The sequence below is a fragment of the Delphinapterus leucas genome, chromosome 20 (assembly GCF_059928025.1).
Source record: "Delphinapterus leucas isolate spDelLeu-1000000601 "Yukka" chromosome 20, BTC_Dleu_Yukka2, whole genome shotgun sequence".
Classification (NCBI taxonomy): domain Eukaryota; kingdom Metazoa; phylum Chordata; class Mammalia; order Artiodactyla; family Monodontidae; genus Delphinapterus; species Delphinapterus leucas.
In genome coordinates this window covers 34,375,898-34,396,872 of record NC_143148.1, presented here as the reverse complement: position 1 = coordinate 34,396,872, position 20,975 = coordinate 34,375,898, and the positions used below count along the sequence as shown (strand labels likewise).

Here is a 20,975-nt window from a genome sequence, read left to right as displayed (position 1 = left end):
GGCCACCTTGGCGGGGGAGGCTAGGAAAGCGCAAGGCACCCCAGAAGTCGAGCGCCAGAGGTGAGGGAGGGCCGAGGGTCAGCAGGAGACTCTGAAGCCCTGACCCTGCCTGGGTCGAGATGGCAGGCGCAGCCCACAGCCCTGCTCCCCGAAGCCCCCAGGCACATGGAGGGTGTCGTACTTTGGGTGCACACTGGGGGCTTCTCTGGGCACTGCTGGACCCCTGACCCTCTGGGGGGACATGAAACACCCCGGGCTGCCTGCCCTCAGAGTTCTAACAGGAGAGGTGACACGTGATCCCCAAACATAATGGATGCATGTGATGGTCAAAGAGGGACCATTGCTGTGCTCATGAATTGCTTATTTCATAACAAGTAAATCCAATTTTAGAGAAAAGAGAGATCTTAGTCTCTGGGCCTAAAATGGGTGGAGAGTGTGGAGGGGCTGCCGTGCTGCAGGGAGGGGTAGGGTGGGGCAATCAGGTGGCCGGTCCTGGCCCCAGGCCCCTCCTGTCTCCAGGCCTCCCTCACTTGAAGGATGGGGGCTGTCTCAGGCACTGGTACCTGGCAAGATGGTGGGGAAGTGGGATGAGAAGCCCACCATCCGGCATCCCCCCGAGGCTTCCCGGGGCAGGGTCAGGAATTGGCCCCATTGGCCAGGAGCCAGTGACCCCTTTGCCCCTGCCACCCACTGGCACCAGGGCACAATCCCTCACTCACCACCCCCTCCTCGGCAGGTGCGTTATCCCCGACTACCAGCATCACAGGGCAGCTGCAGACACAGAGGAGAAGGGCTGTCTGGCCTAGGCACCGGAGAGGGGGTTACAAAGGCCTGGCAGGCTGGAGGGGGCAGGGCACTCACCGGAGCGTCTTGGCGTTGGGCACTGTTCCAGGCCGGTTAATGTCCAGGTCTCTGCGGCTGCAGGGAAAGGCGGAGGTGGGCATCCCAGGACTGCATCCCGGGGCGGGGCTTTGGGGAATGTCCCCAAGCCTGACACTGCTGTATTTCAACCCCGTCCCTCCACACAGCAATTATGGCCCAACATCCCTGGAGGTGCTGGGCTGGCCCCAGATTTGGGGCTTATGCTCTAGTGTCTCAACGGTGAGACAAAGCCTCACACATGCCATTGGTAAAATGGGGAGACAGAGGCCTGTTCTGCACAAGTAGGGGCCTGAGGGCTCCCCTCACGTGACTTCTTCTGGGACCCCCCCCAAGTCATGCCAGGTGGGCCCTCACATTTGGCTCTCATCACGGGCTGTGCACCACCACCTGTGCTGGGAGTCCCATGCCTTACAGGCAGGCAAGCAGGCCAGGGCTTCCCTCCTTCTCCAGTGTTTCTCCAGCACACAGCAGGCGTTCAATAAATATTTGTAGGAGAAAGAGAAGGAGGGGCAGGCCACCGGGGGGCCCCGGCCACTCCCCTGCAGGGCAACCCCTAAGGGGCTCCAAGGAGCACTTAATCCAACCTTCTCTCAACTTATGGATGTCAGCACTGAGGCTCAGGACAGTGGGGGCAGCAGGTGGCGCCCACATCCCCCACTGCTCCCACTGGCAACGCCCAAGGGAGGGGGAGGAATGGAAGAGCTCTGCTCCCCCTCTGCCCCTCGCGGGGTGTGATCCTGGGCAAGAGGTCACCCCTCTCGGAGGCTCATCGGTCCACTCATCTACAAACTGGGAGAGTGTGTTGCCAGCCGTGGGCAGCTGTACCGGGGAGGGGGGGGTGTCCCCCAACTGCGTGAGCGCTCCCGTCCTGGTGCCGCCAGCTGGGACCCGAGCCGCCCATACCTGTTGTACATGTTCCAGAAGAGCTGCAGGTTGGCCTGATTCACCACATTCCCGATCTGCTGCCGGTAGCTCTGCACCAACTCTGTGTTGCTCACCAACTCCTCCTGGGCCCCGGGGATGCGGGATGAGCGCACGCGCGACAGGGCAGTGTGGAGTCACAGACCGGGATTGGCTCAGAGGGGGCATCTCTGGCCAGAGCGGCCCCTGCCCCAGCCCCAGAGGTGGGGAGGGAGGGGGGAAGGGGGAAGGGTGTGTGGGGGGAGGGGAAGGGTGTGTGGGGGGAGCCCACGGCCTTGGGAGGGGAGGGGACCCCGCCCCATCCGTCTCCCCAGTCCGTCTCGGGTGCTGCAGTCTCGCGGCTGATCCCGGGGTAGGGGTGAGGCATGTCTGATGCCCCATCACCCCGCCACCCTCTTCCTCCTGCCCGGCCGGGAGGAGGGGGGGGGCAGAACCAGGCCCTCGGGAGAGTCCCAACCCGCCGCTCCGGCTCCTGCGTGAGGACGGCTCCGCCCCCTTACCTGCCTGAAGAGGTGGGAGAGCACCGTGTCGGGTAAAGTGCTGGTCAGGCTGGAGAGCTGCGGGCCGAGGCGGAGCCAGTGTGAGCACCGCGACGCCCCGCCCCGCCCCACCCCTTCCAGGCGGACCGCGCTCACCTTAGTGGCCGCCCAGTCGATCCAGCCTTTGCCGTTGGGGTCGATGTTTATCAGCACCAGCCCCTCCACCAGGTCGGGGAAGATGAGCTGCCGGGACAGGGAGACAGGGCTTGGGGGGCGGGGCAGGGAGCCCAGTCTTCCCACCTGGAAAACGGACTGTAAAATTCTGGCCCTGCCCGTCTCACAGGCGGTTGCTAGGATCTGAAGAGAAGGCCGCGCTCTGTAAGGGCTTCAAGGTACCACTGATAACCAAGTGCCTTCAGCTGGGAACTTGCCTGGGGGCCCCTGCCCATCCTCCTCCCCCCCTGCCCATCCTCCTCCCCAACTGGAACCTTTCAAAACCCTTTTATTTGGAATCTATCTATGCCTATTTCACTGTTTTTCAGCCCCTTTAATATACCTTTGAAGAGGCTACTATTGCAACACTAAGGATTAAACATCTTCAATGAAATATTTTGTTTCTTTGCTTTCATAGAAAAAACCCTAGTGATATTAAGAAACTGACCTTTCCAAAGCCTGTTTTGTGTTAGACATTGTAAAAGAGATTCGAGTTTTCTGTTCGACTGTCTGCCTGTGTTAGGGGAAAATGGTGATATATATACAATACTGAGGTCATATCAAGGTTGTCTGGGGGCGGCTGGGAATAGTTGACAGTTAACAAAGTGGTTAAGTACTGCAGTGGAAATTGGAGTTGAAAATTCTTAGTCAGTTTTTTTGTTTTTTTTTTTTTTTTTTTGAAGAAAGAAATACTTTGAATCCTAAAAATTAAGTTTTTGCTTTTAGAGATGGAAAGCTTGTGAGCTCCTACCCGACATGATGTTTCTGAAACCTGACTTTCTTTAAACCTCGCAAACTTATCATAAGTGTAATTTTAGATTAAAAAATGATTCATGTTTAAGTATTACCCTAATTAGTGAATGAGTGATTAGGATAATCCTTATTTAGTGGCTGGAGTAATTAGTTGTATAGTTTGTTGCGAAGAGAAAGTTTGGTTTTGGATAATGGTTGAAGCAACTTATGGCTCATAGTGTTTTAAGGAATTGTATAGAAAAAGTAACCTTGTTTTTTTTTTAAAGTTAATTTCCTTGGAGGAAAAAAAGAAAAAAGGACTTTTCCTAAGTGAAGAGGAAGTAGGGGGAGGAGGAAAGGAAGACAGGAAGGAAAGTTCCTGTGGGGTTGCCCCTGGGAGAGACCAGTCCTGGGATCAGTTACAGGGGCGGGTGGAAAGACTCACTGCAAACTTGGCCAGCACGTAGGCTCCGGCTCCCACGCCAATGCCAATCACGTACTTGAACCTGATAGAGAGCATGGCTGGTCACTCTAGGGGTTTCCCATGATTGCCATCCACAGCAGACCCACCCATAGCCCTCAGCGCTCAGCTGGAGCCTGCTGGCTCTGCGGAGATGGTGGGCGCCCCCTGGCCCCCAGCACAGGGGCAGGGCAGGGCAGGGCTGGGCGAGGACTCACCCAAAGTGCTGCACCACACTGGGGAGCATGGCGGCTAGCTGCTCCATGGAGGGGAACTGGTACCTGCAGGCAGAGCACCAGGTCAGGCCCAGTGCAGCCGGGGGTACAGGGCTGGGGAAAGCTGGGGGGTGGGTCGCTCTGGGTACCTACCCCTGAGGAAACTGCGAGGCCCCCACCTGCTGACCGGGGGCATCCACGTGACACACCACAAAGTGCTTGGTGATCTCCTGCATGTCCTCAAAGTTGAAGAAGGTATTGAAGCACAGCTTGTCTGCAAAGACAAAGCTCTCAGCTGTGGCTGAGCCAGGAGAGGCGGGCAGGGAGGCCCATGGATGCTGAAAGGGAGGTCGAGGCAGAGGTGATCAGCCTCATGGTTCAGCGGGGAAACCGAGACCCAAATGGCTAGGGGCACAGAGCTAAGCGTGAGTGGGGATCTACGGGGCTCTGTGGGGAGGGAGGGGGGGCTCACTGTTCCGGGAGATTCGAGGCAGTGGAGGGCCAAACGACGCTGAGGCGCACTTACGGTTGAGACCCACGTCATGGTAGGTGAGGATGGCCGGGCGGTTCCCCTTGGGGGAGCCCCGGATCACCACGTGCAGAAGGCCGTAAGGTGTCTCGATGTCGTGCTCCTGGAGGGGAGAGACAGCGCTGGACACTCCGGGCAGCCCCCAGACCTGGCTCTTTCGGGAAATGATGCTGTGGGGCAGCCTGGGGGCTGCTGGGCCTCTGGCGGGACTTCCACCCCCATAGGGTGGGGCATCCCCTTCTCACCACCCCCAGAGAGGACAGACCAGAGGGAGCACCCCTTCCCAAGGCTGTTTAGCACAGGGGCAGCGTGAACTGGTCTGCATGTGAAAGTTCTGATCTCCTCTGCAAGCCAGCCAGTGGGACGAGCTGCCACTGCCCAGGCCCAGGCTCAGGCCCTGCTGCACTCAGGCCTCCAGGGTCCAGTGAAGCCCATTTTCCCCATCTCATTGCAGCCCCTCCAGGACAGCTCTGCCATCCCCACTGAGTCCCGCCCCCACCATGTTCCCCCTTGACTCAGAAGCCTTCAAAAGGGCCGCAGCTCCTGAAGGGGACTGGCCTCAACAGCTCACCTAGAATCCACGGCAAAGACCCCTTGCTAGCCAGCCCAGCCTCCCACCCCGACACCTGCCCCTGGTTCCACCTCCAGGCTCTTGCTCCTGCCTCTCCGTGATCCCCAAGGCCTCCCTCAGGCTAGACTCCCACCCCCTCCCCAAAGGCCTTCTGCAGCGGCCACTCTGAGGTCCTCTTGTGTTCACGCCTTTGCTTTCGCTGCTCAGGGTCGTCAGTTCTCCAGGAAGCAAGAGCTGGATGCTGCAGGTTCAAGACCCGCTCCGGCCCCTACTGTGTAACTCTGAGCAGGGCATGCACTTCTCTGTGCCTCAGCCACCGCTGCCTAAGCCACCTCATCAGGACTCTGTGAGAACTAAACAAGCTGATATCTGCCGAGTGTTTAGCACTTGGAAAGGGGCCCAGAAAGGGGGCTGCCGTGGGTGGGCATCTCTAAGCCCTGGGGAGGCGCCCTGCTGGCTGGTCCTTCTGCAAACTATTCCCTCTCGGCCACTCATGGGGAGGCTCCAAGGGGGTCTGTCAAAGCTGAATAAACAGCCCTGCTGGCACCAGGGGGAGTCCTGGGAACTACAGGGGGGTGGCCCCAGGGAGTTGGAGGTGGGGCTAGGGTCAAGGACAGTCAGATGTGACTGAGCACCTACTGTGTGCCAGGTGTTATGCAAGAGAGAAGGAGGTCTTTTCCCCATCTTTTAAGTGGAGGACACTAGGATGCTCAGATTCAGAGACAACCTAAGTTCTTGCCTCCGACAGGAAAGTGGAGACTCAGGCAGGGAACATCTTCTTGGGGACTGGCCTTCTTGGGTCTGGGCTCAGAGGACCACTGTCGAGGCCTGTCTCCAGTGGGGAGAGACAAGGCAGTGCCAACCCTGTGGCTCGAGGCTGCACCCCGGGAGCCACACTTCTGGGAGTCCTCCAGGCAGGCCCGAGCCCGCCACAGGCTCCCCACAGCCCAGGCCTGTCCTCCCTCAGGGCTATCAAAACAAGGAACACTTGCTGCTCACTGACCACTGACCAGACGTTTTTCATGTATCTTCTTATTTATCCTCACAGAGGAGGAGGAAACTGAGGCTAGGAAAGAACTGACTTGCCCAAGGCCGAGTTCCGAGAAGGCAGAGGGGGACCTTGCCAGGTGCCAGCCTCAGGCTGCTTTTTTCTGAGGAAGACATCAAGCTCCATGCAAGAGACTTCTGAGCCAGCAGCCTCTCCACAGGGTGCGTGTCCCTGCTGGGGGGCCCTGCCTCATCCCCACCCCCCATGCTCTGTTGGCTCTGGAGGGCAGGGCCTGGGGCAGGAAGAGTGCACAGTGCTAAGGAAGGTGGGATGGGGCAGGAGGGGCACACGGTGTTATGGAGGGTGGGCTGGGGGCAGGAGAGGGCGTCCACAGCACAAGAGCTGCAGTGCGCTTCCTGCGGCATAGTTCTCGGAGCGGGGTCAGCTCTAGCCAGCAGAGCACAAGTCAGGGCCCAGGGCGTGGTCCTCCCAGATCTCCACCGCCCCGTGGGTGTGTGTGAGGGCAGTGTCCGCCCCTCCCAGTCCCGGTGTGGCCGCCCAGGTCCCCACGCCCCACCAGGGGCAGCGGGACTAAGTCGCAGTGCTTGCACCACTAAGGCTCAGGCCCCCAGGGCTGGGCGGGGCTGGGCCTGGACAGGCCATCGGGAGCACCAGCCCGGTTGCCCATTGACCTTGGCTGAACCCTCCACCGACCTCCCTGCACCCTCTCGACCCAGGAGTTCAGATCCAGGTAATCCTGATAGAGGCCAAAGGTCCCCAAGAGGGGCGCCCCAAAGGCCGCAGCCAGACGCGCTTTGAGTCCCCCTATCCCCAGGGCCGAGGGCTCTCATTGGCTCTTGGTGACGTCAGAGCCCGTCCCCGCCTCCAGGTGGGCGCCAGCGCGAGGCACTGCGGCAGCAAGGGAGGGGGCTCTAATGTCCTCTCTCTCTGCCTGTCCGGCTCCCCTAATCCGTGACCTTGAGCGCTGCGGGGGGGCGGGGGGGGGGGCTTCTGAGCGCGCGCAGGGCTGCTTGGATTCTTCCCATCAACCGCATCAATAATTCAAGGACCGGGTCTGCAGCGGCGGGTAGGCGCTGACGTCGTTGCCTGGGTAGAGGTCGGCCCCATGGCCTCCGGACCCGGCAGGGCAGGCAGGGCAGGCTACGGGGTAGAGGGGTATGTGTGCCCCTGCCTCTCCCTCCTGGAGTTAGAACAGCACCGAGCCTGGGCACCTGCTGCCCCCAGGCAGAAGGAGGCACCCTGGTCCCCCCGGGGCCCCTATCCCTGCAGGTTCATCCCTCCAGCATTGCCTTCCTACACCCAGAAAATAAGGCGCAGCGACCCCCTTCTCCCTGCAGGGACCCCAGCCTGACGGACCAGTTAACACCATAACCCAGACTTCCCTACTTCTGCCTGACTAGCACCCTGCAGTCCCCCAAACAACCAAGACAACCCGCGCAGGGTCAGGAGGTGTCTGTAGGCACAGACACGCAGGGAACAGCTTCCACAAGGCTGAGGTGGTCACAGGCGCCAGGCAGAGCCAGGTGGGCACATGCCAGGCGGAGGGCACACCGTCAGTGGGATATACACATGCCTACACACCGATCCATACAGGCTTACAAACAAGTCACAGCCCGTTCCAGTTTGTGCAGAGATTCAGCCTTCCCCGCCCTCCCCTGTGGACCCTGACCAGCAGCTACCCACAACCGCTGCAGCAGACCAGGGTGCCTGGAACCTGCTGGCCTTGCTCAGTGACCCCAAGGTGACGCGACTGAAGGCAGAACCACCACCAGACAGAGGCAGAGGGATCCCCTCCCTCCCCGCCCCCGCCAGACTCCGCACTCACCCCATCCCAGCACTCCGGCATCTTGCTGAGGGAGGCGACCCGCCTCGACTAGGAAGGGCAAACAAAGGCCTAAGTCACCAGAGTCCAGAGGGAGGGGGATCGCAAGTAGGAGACCAGCGGCTCTATGACAGGGCACAGCTCCCGGGCCATTTATATGTAGAGCCAGGGGGTGGCGGGGGGGTGGGGCCCTGGGCTGGCCCCTCCTCCCTGCGGGGTTTCTGAGCAGCCACTCGCTCACCCGGAGCCCCTGCTCCCAGATTGGCTTTCAGGAGACAAACTTGGCTCTGATTGGCTTCCAAGGTTCTCACTCACCCCATCTCCTGCTCCTCCCACCCCCAGCAGGCCATCAGTCTTGATGGTCCCCAGCCCCGGCATCCGGCCCACCCCCAGCACAGAGGCTCACAGCAGCAGCCGCACACGGGCCCTAGGAAGACAAGAGGCCACGTGTACAGGTGTGCCCTGTGACAGGCACACAGGAGGCTCTCAAAGACGAGCACACCGAAGCAGGGCAGGGTGGACCACACAGGCATGCCCTAGACAGCAGAGCCCTTGACCCGTACCCTGGGAGCAGGGAGGGCCCGAGAGCGCCCCAAGCCCAGCCTCCACGTCAGAAAGGCCTGGATCCCTTAACCTTGAGGGGATACGGGGAGTCACTGCTGCCTGGGGCAACCTGGGTCATGACCCTACTCCAGGGGACTGCTCCTTCTCCACCCCCAGGGTCTCCCCTTGGGCAGCCCCCACTTTGCCCACATGTATACCCAGCGCCTGCTCATGCTGGGGAAATGGGGGTTCTGGGGCCAGGGGGCCTGGGCAGATTGCAGGACCAGGAAGATGGTGGGCACACACCAGCTCTGCCCTCCCCCACCCCCACCCTGCAAAAGGGGCTGGAGGCCACTAGAGACGGGAGGAGGGACGGGAGGCAGCTTGTCCATGTGGGCATGCCCACCTGCCGCAGACACACCCAGCCCTCTTTCCTGGGGCCACCCAGCCTGGGGCTTGGCTCTCGAGTCTCTGGGGAGCAGGATGCTTGAGCCGCCTCCCGCCTCCCGCCGTCCTGAGCAGCAGGACAGGTGCTGGAGGTCACGTGGCTCAAGATTTGGGGGAGGAGCTGGCCAGAGACATGCAGGCAGAGTAAAGAGATTAGAAGGGGCAGGGAAAGGAGAGCAGAGGAGGAGAGGAAATAGGCCAGGGAGGGGAGCAGAGGAGGGAGCCCAAGGGCTGAGAGAAGCAAGAGCAACAGAGAGAGGGAGGGGAGTGGGCCCCTGTGCCCCCATTCTGTCTCTTTGGTGAGGGAACACGCCACTCGTCCCAGCCTGTGCCGACAGCCCTGCATGCTGGCTGGCTGCCCTGGGGGAAGGTGGTCACCTCCCCATCTCTGGGTGCCTAGTGACCTGGTCAGCACCTGCCACGTATGCTATTCCTGACCATGTCCTCTGCCTGGGGGGCATCAATAACTTCCCTTGCCCCTCTCTGACCTCTCGCACTGCGGGCCTAGTGCAGAGTGCTGGGGGCCTGTGGTCTCCCAGGGCAGCTGGGGTGTGGAATGGGCTATCCCCCAGCCCCTCCTGTTCTGTCCATGTTCCCTGTTCCCTGCAGCCACTTGGGCACAGGAAGAGGCTCTCGCAATTGAGGTGGTGTGCAAAAGCACAGCCCTGTCTGCAGACGTGCCCACAAAATCCTCCCATATGCTTCTGGAAGAGGGGCAGGGTGGGGTGGCCTCCCACCCTTTCTGCCACTAAAACCCTGCCCCTTCATGGTCCCCATCCAACCTTATGCCCACCTGAACCTCTGAGTAGCCTTTCCCACCCTTGGACCTGGGAGATCTCAGACACTGCCCACCCCAAGCCACGACCTCCCAATTCTGCTCAGCTCAGTGGTTTCAAATCCACAGACCTGAGTTTAAATTCCAGCTTCCCCACCCACTAGCTGGGTGACCTTGGACAAGATTTTTAAACTCCTCTGTGCCTTAGTCTCAACTGTCAAATAGGAATTGTGCCTTCCTCACAGAGCTGCTAGGATGAAGAAAAGCCTCATACATCACTACATGTAGTGGCCTATATGCAGGCCTATATGAAGGCCTCTCCCAGGCCTGCCCAGGGGAGAAATGGGATAATCTGTGTGTCTCTCCAACCTGTTAGCCTCCTCCCTGGAGGTTGTACAGTTGTGGCTGAATAAGGCAGGCTCAGGTCCTGCTAGCCAAACCCTGCTAGTCTTTGCTGTGTGACCTCAGGCAAGTCAGTCAACAACTCTGAGCCTCCACCTCTGTAAATGGTAGAAAAGCAGTGTAGCTGCTTGCACAGGTAGCCTTAAGGAGCAAGAGTAACACATAATCCTCACAAACCTATGAGAAAGGATGAAGAAGCTGAAGCACAGAAAAGTAAATTCTCCCACTCAGCTAGTAAGCAGTGGAGCTCAGCACCCTGGGCCTGAGGTCACATTAAGAGTAGTAAATGCTTAGTACCATATCTCCCACATGCCATACTCCATCCAAATGCTTTGCACATGTTACTTTATTTTATCCTCTGAACACCCACTTTACAAACAAGGAAAATGAAGCACAGAGAGGTTCTGTAACCTGCCCAACATCACACAGCCAGTGTGGGTACAGAGCCAGGAACCACACGCAGGCAGTCTGGCTCTAGTGGCCACTAGTCACAGCCCAGGGTCTGAGTGCCCAGCCCAAGGCCACCAACCCCGACCCTACAAACACCCGGGGAGGGCTGAGCTGCCTGCCTCACTCCACAAATGAGGTAGTGACCTGTACTGGAGGTCAGGTGGCAGGGCCAGGACCTGGACCCAGGTCTTCCTAGTTCTAGTTTGTCCTTCTGCCTCCCCCACTGGCTGGGCCCACTGAGGCAAGGGACTGAACAGGATAAAATCCCTGCCAGGCCTTGGCCCAGGCAAGGGCCATCCTGGCAGCTGCTCTACTAAAAAAACAATTAAAAGAAAAAGCAGCCGCTGTGTGGTGTACCCAGAGTAGACAGTAAGGTACCTTTTAACACATGCTGCACTTTACCAAGCAAAGGATCTTGAGAACCAAGGTCCCACACACATGGGGTGACCACCCTAGTCTGGGCCCGGCAGATGGGTGCAGAGGACCCCAGGATTCTCATCACCTATTTCACCCTCCAATCTGCCTCCCAGGGTGCGTGTGTTTTGGGGGCTGGCAGTCAGCACCGTTGGCATCCAGTGAGTCCCACTCAATGTCGGGCAGGGGCTGATTGCTCTGGATTTTATTTCAGCAGCTCCCTCCTGTGGAGGAGGGTCTGTTTGTTCACACATTCCAGCCCTCATTTGGAGCAGGGAGGACAAAGGGAACTCTGGCTGGGCCTGGGCCACCTTGTGGACACCTCCCCGGCCTCTAGTTCCCCACTCCTCCAGGCCTCATCCTGTCTTCTCGAGCTCCAGAGGCCTTTGTGTTTGGAGCTGGTGCTCCCAGGAGACCAGAGCATGTGCACAAGGGCCACTCTGATGCCTCTGCTTGCGTCCTTGAAGGACGGGTGACCCAGGGTCAAAAGCACAGTTCGTATCCAGATCCTCAGATCCTGGCTGCAGCTCCGTGCGCCTGGGAGAGGAGCCGGCAGGCCATCCCTCCTTCCACGTCACCCCTGCGTCCAGACCACAAGGCTGAGGCTGTCACGGGGCTGGGAGACTGACCCAAATTGGATGGTGGCCTGGGGTCTAGCTTCTGCCAGCCAGGAGGAAGGTCCCAGAAAAGTCTGACTTTGTTCAGTAGGTTATGATGGCCAGCGGGGCCCTGGAGCCCTGTGAGGCTCCCATTGTGTCTGCTGTCATGCCTTTTCTGAGACCCGGAAATAAACGGCCACTATGGGACTCACAAGGGAGGAATGGTTGGCCAAGTGAGCAAAATCAGAAATCATCATGCAGAGAAATAAAAACAAAGAACGATTTCAGTTTCACAGGGAATCTGGCATCAAACTAAAGAGGACATGGTTGTCCGGGGCAACTGTTGCCATGGAAACAGGAGCTATTTCGGAGCATCAACCTGGCTTTCATAGGAGGAAAGTGCTGATTCAGATGACAGCATCCTCACTCCCCCAGACCTCTCCTCCTTTCCCTGTCCTGTTCAAGGAGAGAGGGGGCATTTCTCCACGGGACAGAGGGGAGGCAAAGCCACTGTGAGCAGTGGGGGTGGTCCTGGAGGCTTCCAAGTGCCCAGTCCCTGTGGCTTCAGGCTGGGGGCACGTGGAAGGGCTGTGACCCTCCTCTGAAACAGGCTGGGTGGGGGAGGGGCCAGCCAGCAGCTGGTCCCCATCTGGGGAGGCTGAGCAGAGACCTACCTTCCAGTCTGTGTCCACAGCCAAGAGGAAAGTGTCGGAATTCTCCTAAAGCAAGGCAAACAGAGGGGGTGGCTCGTTAGGCCCCAGGCTGGGCCAGGCAGGGAAGGCAGGCGGCCACAGGGGCTCTGCCTCGAGCAGCCTCGCTTGCTGTTCCCCAGGCTATCTTTTTTTTTTTTGGCCACACCATGCGACATGTGGGATCTTAGTTCCCAGAAGAGGGATCAAAGCCGGCCCCCTGCAGTGGAAGCATGGAGTCTTAACCACTGGACCGCCAGGGAATTCCCCTCCCCAGTCTATCTTAATGTTAACAAAAGTGACAGAGGGCTTCCCAAGTGCCGGGCATCAGGCCATTTAGTACCTGACAGATGAGGTTACGAGCAGCTACACACATTGATTTTACCTGTTAATTTTTTTTTACCTATTAATTGAAAACGTGAAGATTTCCACTTTGCAGGTGAGAAGGGTGAGGCTCAGAGAGATGGAAGCACATGGCTAGAAAGTGATGGAATAATCTCTGACCCCAAATTCTTGCTGTTCAGCACTTTGCCCGCTGTCCCCACAGATGACTTTTGAGAGGTCGCCCATCAGGGCACAAGCGCAGAGGCGGGCCTATCACACCCACTTTAGGGATGGAGAAGCTGAGGGAGAAGGGGGCTTTTCTGACCTGCACAAAGGCGCTGTCTGGGCCTCTGCAGTAGCTGCTCCCACCTTTCCAGACCTGCCTGCTTCATGCTCTCAAAGCACCAAAATCCCCTGCTTTTAGGCTCATTTATGGTGACTGGTGTGAGTCTCTGATTGGTGCCCATCCCTCCCACTGGACTGCAGGCACCGAGAGGGTATGGACCACATCTGGCTCAGCTCTCAGCATAAAGCCTGGCATGGACCAGGCTCCTCAAACACAAACAGAACTGGATGAACAAGTCTAACTTCATGAATGAGGGGAGCACAGTTTACATATACCCACTGTTTATAAGGTGGCAGAAATGGAGAGTGGAGGAATGGGGGCCTGAACCCCATGTGTCTGCGTTGCCAGGCTCTCCCCGATGCAGCCCGGCGGCCCTCAGACACTCTACACCCGCCCTGGGTCTCTGTCTGGGGAAGGAACCTCATGGGGGGATCCCACATATCCAGGAAGAGCAGAGATCTGGGGCCTCTGCCCTGCCTTCTACTGTGTCTGTCTAGAACCCTCTCTGCCCTCCTCTGCTCACTGTAGGCAGATCACTTAGCTTCCAAGCCTCAGTGTCTGTGAGGATTAAACAAGGGGCACAGATAGCAGTCACTCTCCCCTTGGCACTCCTGCACTGGACTCTGTGTGCTACAGATGCTACTGAATACATATGTGGATAAATGAGACAGACGAGAACCAGGATATTATCGGAGGACAGCAAGCGAAGGGCAGGGCTACTAGGTGCAACAAGGAGGAAAACGAACCCAAGTCACAGGAGCAGGGAGGAAAACATTGAAAAGCAGCGAACCTGATGTTTTCACCCACCTGCATTCTGGCAGTTGGAGTGGGAGGGGTGGTGAAAAAAATCAGACAGCACTAGAGGCTCTCGCATGAAAAAGGAAAGCCAGCTCTCAGGTGAAATCAACAATGGCTCTCCTCCCCTCCTGGTTCCTCCAGGGCCTGGGGGCTCTGCCTGGGGAGGGGAGGAGAGCATGGTGGCCACTCCTGGACCCTCCAAGGAAGGGGGCAGCGGTCTGGGGGAAAGGGTTGAGGCTGGTTATCAATGAATCCTCTTACCTTGGAAGACCTTGCCCGAGGGGGGGCCAGGGAAAGAGATGCAGGAGATTTTCAAGGGGATGGGAAGCTTCAAGTGGGCAGGACCCCAAACCAAGAAACAGCAGGCAAAATACAAGCGAATCCAGAGACACTGGAGGCCTGGGAGGAACCACATGAACATTCCAAGGAAAACCGGTGGGAGAGAGGGCCCAGCAGAGAGGAGGGGAGCAGGCCCAGGAGTGGCCTAAGGAGACCCAGGTGGGCATGCAGGCATGGGGAGAATCAACAATTCTTCCACGGAGCCCTGGACACACCAGGCAAAGACTTCAGAAGCAAGCGAATCTGAAATGGCGGAGGGACGGTGGGTAACCGTGTGGAAGTATTTGCTCCTCAGTGGATTCAGGGAATTTGCACCTGGAAGGTTGAGGAAGATTTAAATAGTGAAAAGGACTGGCACTTCTGTCCCGTGCAGCTGGATAGGGGAATCTGTCTGTGAGTGTAACCGCCTGGGAGAGAGAGGCAGAGAGGGAGGCAGAACTTCAAGACAGGACTGCACCTGTTGTCACTGAAATCTGGAAAGGGCACACTGGGAGCACCTAGGAGGATTTTGGGGGGTTGAGGATGGGGCCATTAGTACGTCTTGGGAAAAGCAGATGTGACCAGTGACCAGGTCTACAGGGCTTGTGCTGACCCGAGAAAGGAGAGAAACTCAGCTGGGGATTCGCAGCCTCCGTGGAGGACTGAGACACAGACCATCGTGCAGGGGAGCCAACTCTGGTCCAGGTGGGATGAGGTGAGAGACACCAAATGCAGCAGGAAGAAGGCAGAGCCCGGGGGCTGGTCAAAGGGGCTCAGGGAGGGAGGGGCAGCAAGGTGCTGGGCCAGGCTGGGCAGAGAAGGGGTGCGAGGGGCCCTGCCAAGGTGGGGAGTGGAAGAGACAGGCATAGCACGTGTGAGGCCAAGGTGCCCTGCACGCTCGGTGCCACCCACAGCTGCACACCCCGTACCAGCAGGCAGCCCCCTACCCCTGAGCCCTGGTGATGAGTGCAGGGGTCCCTGAGAGCCACCATCCGGCCCACCACGCCCTCACAAGAAGGCTGGTCTCTGCTCGCATGCCTCGAAAGATGGGCCGTTTGTGGGGAGGAGGGACTTTTCAGAGAGTTCTAAAAAACTTCTTTCTTCTGAGCTGCATCACAATGACCCGAGTCTTCACTGAGAGCCTACTGTGTACCAGGCACTGCACTAGGAACTGGGGAGATCAGGGAACCAAACGGATAGGGTCTCTGCTCCAGGAGCCTGTGGGGCAGAGCCCGAGAGCACTAAGCGCCAGGCCCGGAGGGTGTGCGCGTGTCAGTATTAGAGCCGGTGGTCGGAGAAGGCCTTCCTGAGGAGGGGGCATCTGAGCAGAGCCTGAACAAAATGAAGGGCCAGCCCTGGAGAGTCCTGCGGCTAGCGTGTCCCAGGCAGAGGGAACAGCCAGGAATATGATCAGCCTGTTCAAGGAAGAGCAGTGAGCCTGCGAGACAGGATAGGAGCCAGCAGGGGGAGGGGGTGCAGAGCACACCCTGGGCCCCGGGAAGGACTGTGGCTGCAACTCTGAGTGCTATGGCAGCCACTGGCCAGCTGTAAGCAGAAAAGTGACATGATGTGTGGAATTTTTAGTTTACGCAAAAAGGATAAAATTACGGGGGTACCTTACCGAAGCCAAGAACAATAGTTAAAAACAGGCCTCAGGAGGGATGGTGGCCAGTAATAGAAATCAAATCTGGCCAGTCTAAGCAAAAAAGGGAAATCTATAATTAGGATACAAGGGTGCCTTACCGAGCCAAGGGCAGGACTCAGGAAGGGCTGGAACAAGTGAATGGAACACATCAGAAAGCCAGGAATGACACGATGTATTTTAAAAGGTTGTACAGAGCAAGGAGACCAGTGGGGAGGCTCCTTCAAGCAGAAAGAAGGGGGGTGGGGCTGCCATGCCAAGGCGAAGAGTGGAAGAGAACATGCGAGGCCAAGGTGCCCTCAGCTTTCTGTGCCACCCACAGATGCACACCCGTACCAGCGGGGAGCACCTGGGCAAGAGATGATGGGGGCTTGGAACAGGGAGGAAGTAGAATTAGAATCAAAAGTCTACGAAGTGTCCAGCTCACCAGCTGTTCCCCGACCATTCCTGGGGGTTGCCCTCAGGTAATCAGGTCTCATAAGTTAACTTGAGGTTCTGTTTTAAAAGTAAAACTGCACCCTAGGAATTCCCTGGTGGTCCAGTGGTTAGGACTCCGCGTTCACACTGCTGAGGGCCCGGGTTCAATCCCTGGTCAGGGGCGGGGGGCGGGGGGCGGAACTACGATCCCGCAAGTGGCAGGGCAAAAGAAAAAAAAAGAAGACTGTACCCTTCTTGGGGACACGACTGCCGGCCTCATGTGGTTGGGCCCCTGGCACCTGGACAGCCACTCTGTCCCAACATGTGGAACTCAGCAGCTCTTGGGCTTATCTCCTTCTGGAGGGAGGATCTGGGTGGCTGGGGCAGAGCAAAGAAGGGTGTGCCGAGGATCCAGGGACTGGGCTCCTGGCTTCCCCACTTGTAAAGTGAGGGGGGCTGAGTGGCATAACCAGCAGGGACCTACAGCCGTGATGCCCCAGAATTCTATGAGCAATGGACCCATAGCTTTTCCTTGCAGGAGGGAAAGGGAAGCTGTGCTGGGTGTCACCACAACAAGAAAACGTAAGAATCCGCCTGCCAACGCAGGGGACACAGGTTCGAGCCCTGGTCCGGGAAGATCCCACATGCTGTGGAGCAACCAAGCCTGTGCGCCGCAACTACTGAGCCTGCGCTCTAGAGCCCGCGAGCCACAACTACTGAAGCTCTCGCGCCTAGAGCCCGTGCTCCGCAACAAGAGAGGCCACCGCAATGAGAAGCCCGAGCACCGCAATGAAGAGCAGCCCCTGCTCACCGCAACTAGAGAAAGCCTGCTCACATTAACGAAAACCCAGCGGAGCCAAATAAATAAAATTAAGAACGTTTTTTAAAAATGCTATTTAAAAAAAAAAGAAAACGTGGGTAGAGCTAATTCTGAAATCTAACGCCTGGTGTTCAGACGAGGGCCCTTTGGGATAAAATAACAACCTCAGATGCCTTGATGCCACTGCTCCTGGAAACACTGCTGGTAATACTTTCCCTCATACCTCAGGGGCTTATGAGGAAAAAAGAGAGGCTGCAGACATGAAAGGCCCAGGTAGTTGGGGAAGCATCGTGACCCCACTGGAGGCAGCACTGCCCAGCGGGGACCCTCTTGGGGCTCAACGGCCGCCCACAACCAGGGGTTGAATACAGGTCTCATTCCCCGAGAGCTGTGTGACCCTGGCCAAGTGAGTTAACCTTTCTGTGCCTTGGTTTTCTCATCACTAAAATGGGAATAACTCTTCTACAGAGCCTCCCAGCCTCAAAGACAGCCAAAGCCACAGTGAGGTTGGCTGGGTTTTAGCTGCGTGGGCGTTCAGCCCACCGGGAACTCTCCCAAGGCGGGGACAAGGCTTCTCAGGGTGGCTCACGGGATGGAGGGCCATCTCCTAGCCATCAGCAAGACTATTTGTAATGAGGTGGATGGACCTAGAGTCTGTCATACAGAGTCAAGTAAGTCAGAAAGAGAAAAACAAATACCGTATGCTAACACATATATATGGAGTCTAAGAAAAAAAAAAAAGATCATGAAAAACCTAGGGGTAAGACGGGAATAAAGACACAGACCTAGTAGAGAATGGACTTGAGGATATGGGGAGGGGGAAGGGTAAGCTGTGACAAAGCGAGAGAGTGGTGTGGACATATATACACTACCAAGAGTAAAACAGATAGCTAGTGGGAAGCAGCCGCATAGCACAGGGAGATCAGCTCGGTGCTTTGTGACCACCTAGAGGGTTGGGATAGGGAGGGTGTGAGGGAGGGAGACGCAAGAGGGAAGAGATATGGGAACATATGTATAACTGATTCACTTTGTTATAAAGCAGAAACTAACACACCACTGTAAAGCAATTATACTCCAATAAAGATGTTTAAAAAAATAAATTAAAAAAAAAATAGACTAAAGGGAAGGCGCGCGGTTTCCTTCTCGGTCACGAGGTGGCGCCCTCCGCCCTCAGGACCGCGAAGGGGCGACTCACCAGCTCAGTGGCGTCCTGGCCCCGGAGCAGTGGCTTCTCCTCGGGGAATCGCAGCTCCTGCAGGCCGGCCATGGTCCCGTCGTGGAGCAGGAGCCCTAGCGAGGGAAGGCGAGGACGAGGGTTGGGCCCTGCTGCGACAGGCACGCCTGGGCCCTGCTCGGACTCTCTCGGCGGGCGGAGGGGACAGCGCAAGCCCGGGCTGGGGCAGGGGCACCGGGGACCACACCGACCCCTCCATCCCCGGACCCCAGGTTCCCAAGCGCAGGCCCAGCGCGGCGCTTCACCCGGGCAGCAAGGCTCCGTCTGCAAGACTCGCCTGCTTGGCTCAGGGAAGGTCATTGTATTATTTGGTCTTAAAAGTTAAAACATGTTCCCTGCCACCCCCAAAAGAAACGGAAGAAAGAAGGAAGGGGGGGGGAGGAAGAAAGGAAGGGAGGGAGGGAGGAAGGATGGAGGGAAGGAAGAAAGAAAATAAAGAGGAAAAGAAAAGCAAGGCGACACAATACAGGATGACCCTTGAATAAGTTCAAGTAAACTGCATTTATTAAGAAACAGAGGGACAAGTGTGGGGAAGCCAAACACAGGGTCGGAACCGCCCTGTGGTCAGAAGTGGACAGTGGGCTCTGGGAGGACACAGAGGAAGAGAGCTGAGGGCTGTCCTGAGTGCCTAGAAGGACAGGCCTGGGTGAGGATGGCTCTGAGAGGACAGAAGGGAGGGCCTGGCAGTGTGGCAGGCAGAGTGACATTGAAGGTGCTGGTCATGATGTACCACCAGCAGGGAGGGATGACACAGTGACCACTCAACCCACAGCCTCCAGGCAGAGGGGCCCAGACCCTAATGGCTGCGTGTTCGTGGGAGACCCCGGGCCTCTGAACCTCAGGAGAGGAAGGGGTCATATGTGCACGTGTGTGCTTGGAGGATCCAGTGGTGGGGGAAGGCAGACAGAGGGTGCCAGGACCCCGCAATCTGTCTATCTAGCCTGGCACTGCCATTCCTCACTTGGATTTCAGGATGGCACAAATCATAATGCACCAAGAGAAACGCTAGGCAAGGATATGAACTGGAAATTCATAAAAGAATTACAACTGGCCAGTAAATACATGGGAAAATGTTAAAGCTCACTAGAAGTCAAAGATATTCTTTCTTTTTTTTTTTTTTGCCAATGGAATTGGCAACATTTGCCGTGCTGGCAAAGATGCACCAAAACTGGCACTTTTCTTATACTGCTTGTGAGTGTATAAATTGGTACATCTTTCTGGAGGGCAGTTTTACAGAATGAATTAAGATCATTTAAAAGGTTCTTACTCTTGGACTCAGCAATCTTCTCCCTGGGAGAAATTTCCTAAGGAAACCAGAGACGGCACCTAATGATTTATCTGTAAGAATGTTCACCACAGTGCCATTTATAATCAAAAAAACCCAAAACAAGCTAAAAAAGCGAAATGTCCATAAGTAGGGCACTAGACAAACTATGGGTAAATAACTTGTAAAAGGTTATTTAATAACATGGTAAAATGCTTGTGTTGTAATAGATTTTTTTAAAAAGCAGTTATAAAACATACAGTATTATCCAAATTATGAGAAATATGAGTAGTTCCATAAAAAAGCCTGGGAGGCTTTTCACAAAGTTAACAGACATTATCCCTGGGTGAAGGACTGAAAATTAGGGTCTACAGTCTGAAATCAGGAAAAAACAATATTTAAGAAAGACTGTTTGTAGATCATTAAAATTCTTTATTCTTGCAAAGCACTTCACATCTCCCAAGGTACTTTCCTGTACTATTAGATTTCACCGATGGGAAGTGCGATGAGGTAAACCAACCACGGCGGCCTGACCTGGAAGGATGGAAGGATGACTTCCTATCCTTTCTCCCATCCTCCCTCCCACCCCTCTTCCCTTCCTTCCCAATTCTATTTTTAGTCTTTCTCAAGAGTGAAGCCCTCAGACTTTCCCTCCTGCCCTGAAAGGCTGACAGTCCCACTAGCTGGTTGGTCAGAAGATGCCCCCCCACCCTGCCCACCCCTGCTCCTTTGGCTTCTCCCCGTGGAAGCCCTAGTGACTGGGGAGTCAGCGCAGTGGCTTCCTGGGACCCAAGGGCACATGGCCTTGGATGGAACCCATTGCTGTGGCAGGGAGGTCCTGAGACCAGGTCGTAGCTCCAGACCCTGCCTGGGCTTCCTTCCATCCTGTCAGAAGCAGGAAGCACCAGCCCTCCAGAATGCTAACATAGACGGTGCCTTGTAATCGCATGGGGGTCCCCTCCTGAGTCTAGTCTGGGTTGAGACGTGCTGGGGCTGGGCTGGGAGCCGCTGGCCACTCAGGCCTCCTGGAAGGTTAATCCAGAGCTGTGCAGCCCCCCTGGGACAGCCTTGTCCCCAGCATGAAGAGGCCAGGCAGGGAGGCCCCTGCCCACCCAGATACCCAGGTCCCTGCACCTTAGTGCCATGCTGGAGCTCTCGGTTCCCAGCGGCTTCTGGGGAAACCAGCTAACACAACACAGACGGGCTGTATTTTTAGAAAGGCGTCCTCTCCCCTCTCCCCCATTTTCTCTTCCACCCTTTCTGACGTGTGCACAGTCATCCATCCATCCGGGTGGGGAGCTGAAAGAAGGGCCACCTTGGAAAACTCTTCTCCCATTAGGGCCTTTTTAGCCACCAACCCCCCTGAATACTGAATTCAATTAAAAGCTTTGGCAGCACTGGGGTGTCCCCGCCCTCTCCCAGGCCTGTTATGAAACCACAGTGGAGACCATCCTCCCCAGGGACGGTTCTATTAAAAGGGCTGAGAGTGGGCAGTGCAGGGACAGATGGGCTGTGATGAGGGGGTGGCGGGGAAGGGGGCTGCAGAGAGAAACCTCATAATCCAGAGAGCTGGGGATGTCTCAGCCTGTGGAAAACAGGGACAGCCCAGGGCCCAGCAGGTGATGTGGGGCTCGGGAACAGAGGCCGGAGGGGACATTCC

General features: G+C 56.9%; 1 protein-coding gene across 8 annotated transcripts in view; it reads right to left on the bottom strand.

The window, feature by feature from the left end:
• Positions 1-20,975, bottom strand: part of NDRG4 (NDRG family member 4) — a 41,940-nt gene that overhangs the window by 5,016 nt on the left and 15,949 nt on the right. For 2 of the 8 annotated variants that reach the window (XM_089903181.1, XM_022555903.3), the window contains exons 2-13: positions 18,013-18,107; positions 12,138-12,182; positions 7,837-7,884; positions 4,429-4,534; positions 4,056-4,176; positions 3,906-3,968; positions 3,673-3,733; positions 2,439-2,525; positions 2,304-2,360; positions 1,786-1,889; positions 862-918; positions 720-771 (exon numbers count right to left, since the gene is read on the bottom strand). In XM_089903181.1, coding sequence (XP_089759307.1) covers positions 720-771; positions 862-918; positions 1,786-1,889; positions 2,304-2,360; positions 2,439-2,525; positions 3,673-3,733; positions 3,906-3,968; positions 4,056-4,176; positions 4,429-4,534; positions 7,837-7,884; positions 12,138-12,182; positions 18,013-18,084 — 873 coding nt within the window. In that variant the 5' untranslated portion in view covers positions 18,085-18,107. Of the gene's footprint in view, positions 1-719; positions 772-861; positions 919-1,785; positions 1,890-2,303; positions 2,526-3,672; positions 3,734-3,905; positions 3,969-4,055; positions 4,177-4,428; positions 4,535-7,836; positions 7,885-12,137; positions 12,183-18,012; positions 18,108-20,975 lie in introns of all 8 variants that reach the window. The other 6 variants (XR_016391001.1, XR_016391000.1, XM_089903180.1 and 3 more) reach the window with 5 other exon arrangements.